At 39.0% G+C, this 9,577-nt stretch overlaps 2 protein-coding genes across 12 annotated transcripts in view; one reads left to right on the forward strand and one right to left on the reverse strand.

Moving 5' to 3' along the window:
- grid2ipb (glutamate receptor, ionotropic, delta 2 (Grid2) interacting protein, b) overlaps positions 1-6,111 on the forward strand; it is a 43,047-nt gene extending 36,936 nt beyond the window's left edge. For all 6 annotated transcript variants that reach the window (XM_032503301.1, XM_032503302.1, XM_032503303.1 and 3 more), the window contains 5 exons: positions 67-153; positions 249-378; positions 702-820; positions 4,390-4,554; positions 4,823-6,111. In XM_032503301.1, the coding sequence (XP_032359192.1) occupies positions 67-153; positions 249-378; positions 702-820; positions 4,390-4,554; positions 4,823-4,894 (573 nt within the window). In that variant the 3' untranslated portion in view covers positions 4,895-6,111. The remainder of the gene's footprint in view (positions 1-66; positions 154-248; positions 379-701; positions 821-4,389; positions 4,555-4,822) is intronic.
- A 670-nt stretch (positions 6,112-6,781) lies between these two features.
- The window catches only part of arhgap17a (Rho GTPase activating protein 17a), a 33,574-nt gene continuing 30,778 nt past the window's right edge, over positions 6,782-9,577 (reverse strand). For all 6 annotated transcript variants that reach the window (XM_032503312.1, XM_032503311.1, XM_032503308.1 and 3 more), the window contains one exon: positions 6,782-9,172. In XM_032503312.1, coding sequence (XP_032359203.1) covers positions 9,033-9,172 — 140 coding nt within the window. In that variant the 3' untranslated portion in view covers positions 6,782-9,032. The remainder of the gene's footprint in view (positions 9,173-9,577) is intronic.

The following is a 9,577-nucleotide window of genomic DNA, read 5'->3' on the forward strand; positions in this document are numbered from 1 at the left end:
GGGAAAGAACATGAAGCTATCAGTTTTTGTATTAATAATGGTAATTAAGTTCTGTTTTGCCCACAGTTTGTACTTGCAATGGGGAATTACCTTAACAATGGTCAGCCCAAGAGCCACAGGACGACCAGTTTTAAAATCAACTTCCTAACTGAGGTACAGCAATAACACCTGCGCTTCAGCCCCATTATGTCATCTGAATTTAGTTTTTTTTTTTTTAAACATTCAGTCTTTTCTTTTCTATCTCGCAGTTGAGCACGACCAAAACAGTAGACGGGAAATCCACCTTTCTGCACATTCTGGCCAAGTCTCTGTGCGAACACTTCCCCGAGCTGCTCAACTTCTCCAGAGACCTGGTGACCGTGCCCCTGGCAGCCAAGGGTACGACGCCGCTGCAGCACCACAGCTCTTTAACTCCGCTTTCTCCTTCCTGAAGATCATTTGGTAGCAGAATGTAGTCGTTCCATCCTTTGAAATGCTAATTTCTACACAGAACACAGTGTGCTGGGTGTCATTGCAGGACAAGGAAACTTTGATAAAAGCATCTAATTGAATGTTGATTTATATTGTTCATTTGACTGTTTTAATGTACTGTACATCTTTATAATAACCTGGTTGTTAAAAACTGATTTACACATTTCCCTGCTCATTAAACCGTGTATGGGTGTTTCAATAATGCTCATCACAGAATATTTCTTGTTCAGTGAACCAAAGGGCCATCACAGCAGAGCTGAGTGATCTGCACTCCACCATCCTGGACATCAGGAAGGCCTGTCTCAAGATCCCGCCCACCTCCGAGGACCACTTTGCCTCCGTCATGAGCGTACGCCAACAGCTTCAAATATAATCCACTTCAAACACAAAGTAGTACACATGCATGTTCATGGAACATACTATACTATGACTTCAATATCACGTTCTTCCACATACTATACTATGACTTCGATATCACGTTCTTCCCATACTATATATGACTTCAATTTGTGTTCTTCCACATACTATACTATACTTCGATATCACGTTCTTCCACATACTAACATGACTTCAATATGTGTTCTTCCACATCTATACTATGACTCGATATCACGTTTCTCCACATACTTACTATGACTTCATATTGTGTTCTTCTCCACATCACTATACTATGACTTCAATCCACGTTCTTCCACATACTATACTATGACTTCAATATCGTGTTCTTCCACATACTATACTATACCTTCAATATTGTGTTCTTCCACATCTATACTAAGACTCGATAACACGTTCTTCCACATACTATACTATGACTTCAATATCACTTTCTTCCACAATACTATACTATACTTCAATATCGTTTCTTCCACATACATACTATGACTTCAATTCACGTTCTTCCTCATACTATACTATGACTTCAATATCGTGGTTCTTCCACATACTATACTATGACTTCAATATCGTGTTCTTCCACATACTACTATGCTTCATATTTTTCTTCATACTATACTATGACTTCAATACGTTCTTCCCACATACTATACTATGACTTCGATATCCGTTCTTCCACATACTATACTATGACTTGCAATATCGTGTTCTTCCACATACTATACTTGACTTCGATATCCTATAAGTTCTTCCACATACTATACTATGACTTCAATATTGTGTTCTTCCACATACTAACTATGACTCGATACCCGTTCTTCCACATACTACTACATGACTCCATATTGGTTCTTCCACATACATACTATGACTTCATATGTGTTTCTTCCCATACTATACTATACTTCGATATCACGTTCTTCCACATACATACTATGACTTCAAATATTGTCTTCTTCCACATACTAATACTATGACTTCAATCACGTTCTTCCACATACTATACTATGACTTCAATATTGTGTTCTTCCACATACTATACTATGACTTCGATATCACGTTCTTCCACATACTATACTATGACTTCAATATTGTGTTCTTCCACATACTATACTATGACTTCAATATTGTGTTCTTCCACATACTATACTATGACTTCAATATTGTGTTCTTCCACATACTATACTATGACTTCAATATCGTGTTCTTCCACATACTATACTATGACTTCAATATTGTGTTCTTCCACATACTATACTATGACTTCAATATTGTGTTCTTCCACATACTATACTATTACTTCGATATCACTTCTCCAATACTATACTATATCAATATGTGTTCTTCCACATACTATACTATGACTTCAATATCGTGTTCTTCCACATACTATACTAGACTTCAATATTTGTTCTTCCACATACTATACTATGGACTTCAATATCTGTTCTTCCACATACTATACTATGACTTCAATTTGTGTTCTTTCACATACTAACTATGACTTCATACACTTCTTCACATACTATACTATACTTCAATATCACGTTCTTCCACATACTATACTATGACTTCAATATCGTGTTCTTCCACATACTATCTAATGACTTCAATACACGTTCTTCCACATACTATACTATGACTTCAATATGTTTCTTCCACATACTATACTATGACTTCAATATCACGTTCTTCCACATACTATACTATGACTTCAATATCACGTTCTTCCACATACTATACTATGACTTCGATATCCCGTTCTTCCACATACTATACTATGACTTCGATATCCGTTCTTCCACATACTATACTATGACTTCAATATTGTGTTCTTCCACATACTATACTATGACTTCGATATCACGTTCTTCCACATACTATACTATGACTTCAATATTGTGTTCTTCCACATACTATACTATGACTTCAATATCGTGTTCTTCCACATACTATACTATGACTTCAATATCGTGTTCTTCCACATACTATACTATGACTTCAATATCACGTTCTTCCACATACTATACTATGACTTCGATATCACGTTCTTCCACATACTATACTATGAATCTTTTTCAACATACCATACTATGGCTTTTCAGGATTTTTGTTGACATATTGGTATAGCTCAGTCTGTAAGAAGACAGGTTCAGATTCAAAAGTTGAGACTCTGATTCCCATCAGGAGCTAAAATCATATTTCCATTTGACTTTTTAGAGATATTTTTTACAACATTCTATACTAAGACCTTTTAATATTTTTTTTCAACATACTATGACTTTTTATGATTTGTTTGACATACTATACTGTGGAATATTTTGACATACCATACTATGACTATATTATGACTTTTTTCGACCATCTATACTATTAAATCTTTCGGCATACTATACACAGACTTTTTTGTGACCTGTAACCATTGTTATAGATCAGTCTGTAAGAATACTTTTTTCTGTTCGACTGTTTTCAGATAACTTTTCTGTGGCAAGTTGGCTCAGTGGTTAGCAATGCTGCAGCTCGGCACTACAGTCTTCGTTGTCTTCCACATTTTCTTAGACGTACTATACGACTTTAACGTACTATACTATTACTTTCTTTTTTATAAATGATTTTTTTTTGACACTATACTATGACTTTTTATTTCCTTTTTTTCAACGTACTATACTATGACTTTTATTACTTTTTTTGACATACCGACGTTTTTCATTACTTTGACTACTTTTTATTTTAGAAAAATTACAGAACACGACAGACCTCTTATACTCGAATGTCAACTTTTTCCATACTTGTATCATTCAGATCACAATATGAAAAAGTCATAGTATACTATGACTTTTTTTTTTTTTATACATACTATGCATTTTTAAAGGATAATTTCGAAAAACAATGCTATGACTTCTTTTTTAGCAAAGTTTATTTCATGGCACTTTTTAATGAGTTTTTTCAGTATACTACAATGTATTTTTAGACATACGTCTTTTTCCAACATTCTATACTGTGACTTTATCACTTTTTGCAACATAGTATACTATAGCTTTTTTCAATATGCAATGCTACTTTTGAAATTCATACCTATTAAAACTATTTGCACTACTTAAGTCTGTTCTTAACAACGTTAAACAGCTCAGTACAGGTTCCATGTTCTTCAGCAATTGAGTTTTGCACTTATCAATAATATATATATATATATATATATATAAAAACGGTAAGCATTAAAGCTAACAGAGGCCGATATATCCTGACTTTTAGTTCCTGGTGTGAGCCATGCCAACAACTTTGGATACTACATTTTCCATAATGCAACTCAATAACATTTGTATGATTTTTGGTCTGTAAACGCAAAATAAGAAGAAATAACCCTGATGACATAATCAGGGTGGTCTTCTCAGACTTTAGAAAGCTCCTTCAGAGCAATAGGAGACAATTGCTCATACCAACTGAGTAGAACTCATGTAAACTGACTTTGATGTGTAAACATGGGCGGTGTACCTCTTTAATGTGGGATCTTTTGCATCACAGAGCTTTTTGGAGAACAGCCACCCTGCAATCCAGTCTCTGGAGTCCTTGCAGACCCGAGTCATGGAAGAGTTCTCCAAGGTGGCCTCTTACTTCGGAGAGGACAGCAAGTCCGCCAACACAGAGTCCTTCTTCGGCATCTTTGCGGAGTTCATGTGCAAGTTTGAGGTGAGCTGATACATTACTGTTCTCCTCAACTCTGTCAATGGAAGTAGCTTGGATCAATTTGACTTGTTCCTGCAGGTGAGAAGCTCATATTTGGACGTCTCAGGTATTCAGCTAGAGCTCTCACACAGACTGACAGCAGCCTGCAGCTAGGAAGTGATTAAGTGCTAGAGTGCTGCCGTCTGTGGAATAACCAAATGTGCTCAAAATCTGAAAATAACATGGTAAAATGAGTATAAATCTCATGTGATTATGGGTTTTGGTCTTGCAGAGAGCTCTCAGTGAGACCCAGACTCCAGAAAACCCCAGAAGCCCCAGACTCTCCTCCCCTCTGGCCTGGTAGAAGCAAGAAACGGGGGCGGACGTTGGGCTAAACCGACAGGCCGGTCGGCTCCATTTTCACTCTGCTCTCCACAACCAAAGTGCCAAGATCCCACACAGAGACACTCGGACCAACGGGAACAGAGACCACGTCATCTATAGCAAACAGAAGTGAAATGCACTGTATCTATTTGTCGATAGTCACGGCTAGTGAGCGCCCCGTGTGCTACTTTACTGTAACTTCAGGTGCTGGGTGGAGCTGTAGGGACAGCTTTTTTAGCACAAACATTACACAGCAGATAGTAAAAGATACGTTTTGTTTCAAGTCATGAAATCAACTGGCCTGGATATTTAGATTACTTGACTATAAAAAGTTTATATTTTCTATCAGATCATATTTGAAAATTGTAAAGATTAAGCGTAGATGTAGACAGACGACAGTTATCTAGAAGCAAGGGGATTCACAAGTGTAGTTTAGTTAGCGTGTACAGAGCCAGACAGTTCACACAGTAGTGTGCTCACTGCCTCCCATACGGCATGATTTGATTTAATAAAAAAATAAAAAAAAGTAGATATTTTAAGTTTTTTTTCAAACATTGCTGGTCTGGACTTACAGATGTGGTCATCTATCCTACTGTGAATTTAAAGGGCATCTATTATAGGAGTTATAATAAAACACAAAGTTGTTTTTTTTAACTCCATACACAGGGAGATAAAGTCATCCACAACCAGCTCTTGTTCACTTTTGTCCTTTGCAAATTACATTTCTAAATTGTCTTTGACGATCAGTCAGTCATTTCTATGGTAGTAAATCAATGCCGTTAGGATTTAGACTTCAGTCATCACATCCTAACTGGACTCGATCCAGATCATACATAGCCACTGCAATCTGTCGAATCAGAAAGCCTCCAAACAACAGGTTTGAGTCAGCATCAGCATTGGAATTTTTCTGCCTGCGAGGACTCTAAATTTATTCACTAACACATATCTATTTACAAAACATAATTTAGAGCCCTTCACAGAAAGGCAACACCAGCTACATCAGCACATGGTGAGATGTGGCTTAGAAATCATCTGTGGGTGGAATGCCTCGTTTCTGTCAGTACAGAGGCAGCTGAGCCGTTTGCTTCTGCTAATAGATCTGCATTTTGTCAAGTGTCTCTCGAGTGTTGTGAACACGGCCCGGCTTCAGCAAGTGTGTGGCTGCTGAATGAATGAATGTCAAATGCATGTAGGGAGGGGAAAACAAAAAACAGAAAACATCCTACTGTAAATGGTAATTTCCTGCTTTTCCAGTCGTCACGGTGATCTCCCGACTCATCTACAGTACAGTGTACCTGTAGCTGTGTTGCTTTTTGTCAATTAACTATTGTTGAGATTGTAAATTAACAGTTTTTGCTATGCACTGCTCGTCATTTTTTTGTATTGTATGCTTCGTGTCCTACAAGTCTTAGTTTATTTTCCTATTCAAGAGTGTCATCCGGAAATGTACCATTTTATTTATTCTTTATGCACAGCTTTAGTCAGGCTTACGAGGTGACTGATCTCGTAAAAAATGCAATTCTGGCTGCTACTAGTGTAGTAACGGGTGTTTTTTTTGTCCAAATCGATTGCATGTTGGTGCAGTTCATGTATTACAAAGTGCAGCTGGTAGCAGATATTTAGGTTTAAAATGAATACAGTTCTGTTGGTCTACTTAGGTTTATGTATCAGTTGCCTACAGGCTCCCTTTTATATTTTGTTTTATATGTTTTTATGGGAAGTTACTCATGTTTGGAATTTGTTTGACTTTATGTTTTGTTCAATGCTTTCAAAATGAAGTAAATGTTTTTGATCTATAAAAATCTCATGCTTGAAAGTAAAAGCTGCCGTTATATTTTGCACACAAAAATATAAATCAGGATTTAGGTCATATACTTTATTTTCTTTGGAAAGGGGTATAACCAAGCATTCATATGACATATTCCATATTTTAACTCACCAGACGGCATACATACAAAACTATGGAGCTTAAAAATGCAGCATTATCATTTCTAGTTTGATGGCGTTTCTTTGTCTTCCAGAGCCTCGAGATAGCGAGCTCGCTTGATGCACGGGGATAAGGCAGCGAGGTACAAGAGCAGAGAGATAGGAGGGGATTAAACTGCTTGATTGACCTGTTTCCAGGGCAACTGCAGCATCAATCAAGACTTTCTCTATTGGTACCATATTGGGTCAGTTCTCTGGGAACCACACTCTGCATTACATCGGAGGCCAAAAAGCAAAGCTTACACAGGAAATACAACAAAGCGTTTATCTTTTGACCTGGCAAAAAAAAATCTAACGCCACATCACTACTGAGGTTTCCAGCACTGCGTGCTCTCAGCTCAGTGGGAAAGACTGCAACTAAACAATCCTCTGATCCAGTTCACTGGGAAACCACTCATTGGCCTGCACTCGAGTGCAACATCAGCTGTTTATGCGACTTTTCTGTTCAGGCTGGTAAGAATTGTCCTTTTGCTACATTCATTTACACACAGCCTGTTGCGTTTAATGCCCTCCCCGGTAAACACCGGAGAAAACACAAAGATCGATGCGAAACAGAAAAGGCAAAATACTGACTGTGTTCAGGCCGGCCGGGTGGTTAACCCTGCTACTTCTGCTTAGAAAAAACCCAACGAAATCAACCAAAAACACGTTTAAATACACAACCTTTGTGGAACAATACAGAACCATAAAAGACTTCTATTGCAGAGGGTCAAATCACCTTCCTTACGTCCCTGAAACATACTTGTTGCCAAGACAGCTTAATGGAAATACTGTAGTACTAGGAGCCAAGTATATCCTCCGTACAGTAAATATATAATGCTTATTACACGGTTCTGGGAGGAACCAATAAGGCATGATTTACATTTAAAGACTGCATTAATTATGTCAAGCCACAGGGAATGTTTGTTTTCAGCTCGGTAAATAAATACAGGAGGGGGAGGGGGGGAAGATGGGGTTTCCATACAAAAAGCAAGTGTCGGAGACGACTGGAAATCTGCGGTCACCAGCCACACTTTAAGCAACAGTTTGGGTTTCTACGTCACATTGCTGACCTTCTCCCCTCCCCCGTGCTGTAGAAATACCTCTTGTTTTCATTTTCTTGTTCTAAGGCAAATATTCAACATTAAAAAAAATACAAAACCACACACCAAAAGAGTCTCGTCAGTCCATATTTTGGCATTCCCCCAGCCAGTACCCATGCTTTATATGACTGTCTGACGGCGATACTGGCGGCCCTGTGCTGTGTGATTGTCTGGCGCGCGGTATGAAGATAGCGGTGGAGAGTTGCAGTGTGGAGGCTTTGTGTCACGGGTCTCTTCATGACCTCACCTGGCGCCATCATGGAGGTCAGGAGGACTCTCTGTAGGTAAACGGTGGCTAGTGACCGCTTCAACACTGTGACTGGAAATGGCAGACAGCTGAAGAACATTGTGGTGGCGTGGCTGGAGGTGAAGTAAGCCCAATATGGTGATTTGATGGGAAGGGTTGCAATTCACATTATTCTCCTGATTATTTTATCAATTAAATATTAGGGCTGGAACATGTCTGTAACATGTCCAAAAATGAGGAAACATGCCAGTCACAATTTCCCAAAATCCAAGTTTACATATGAAAGTTGCATGTTTTGAGGTATTTCCACCTAAAAATCTCTTAAAAATTGATTATCGGCTCCAAAATAGGACAAGTTATATAACGTATATAATATAACAATAACCTGACGGTATGAATTTTTTGACTTTGGAATCACTAAAGCTAGTGATGGTAATATGTGCAGTAGTTGGTTTCCCAGTTGAAATGCTGACAATTACATACACAAATCATCAGATTTGTTACTAGGAAAGTGAGCAGTTTCCTTGTCTATTCAATTCTGTTGCGGCGGCCCTACAAACATTATCTGTCAAAGCCATCGTTTACCAGGAGCAGCGGACCTCAACCATGGCCGTCGGAAGGTGCATTTTGTCACATTTTGTCATTCGAGTCCTTCATGAAGGCTGGACTGGCAGAACGTGGCGGCAGAGGAGGGCTGCAGATACACGGCTGGGACAAAACCCGAGCAGACTGAATGAGGTGTGTGTATGAGGAGAAAAGTGGCGTGGGGGCGGAGGGGGAGGGCGTGTGTGGTGGTCTCCTCCCTATAGGACAGTGCTCTCCGTGTCCAGGTCACAGTCTTTGAGAGGAAGCAGGCAGGAGCCCGCTGCCGCCGCCGGCTGCTGTTCTACAGCGAGCTCAGGGACCAAAGCTCGACTCAGCCCTTTGAAAGACACTGCCGGGTCTGGAGAGCGACAAAGGATGAGAAAAAGATCAGTCACACTGAGTATACAGGGACTACTGTCATGAACATGCTCTTTTTCTACAAGACTTACTGTAAAACACAAAAAAATGTAATCAAATCAACAAGAAAAGACAGTTCAGTTAGTGTTCGTAAGTAACGGTTAATATGTTTGTCCTGGACACAGGCATTCACACAGAACACGACACAAACATCCTCAAAAGATAAATACACTATTTAAGCAAGCATTACACAAAGAGCGTCTGTAATGGCAAACATGTGCAACATCGTCCTGGTGTATGAAACCATTTAAAGCTGGTGCAATTATGCCAGCCAATGCAGCTGTGTAATATTTTCCATAGCTTAAACATTAGCGTGGGGGTGGGGGGGGGGACTCAGCAGTGAAAC

Source organism: Etheostoma spectabile, chromosome 21, assembly GCF_008692095.1.
Source record: "Etheostoma spectabile isolate EspeVRDwgs_2016 chromosome 21, UIUC_Espe_1.0, whole genome shotgun sequence".
Lineage (NCBI taxonomy): Eukaryota > Metazoa > Chordata > Actinopteri > Perciformes > Percidae > Etheostoma > Etheostoma spectabile.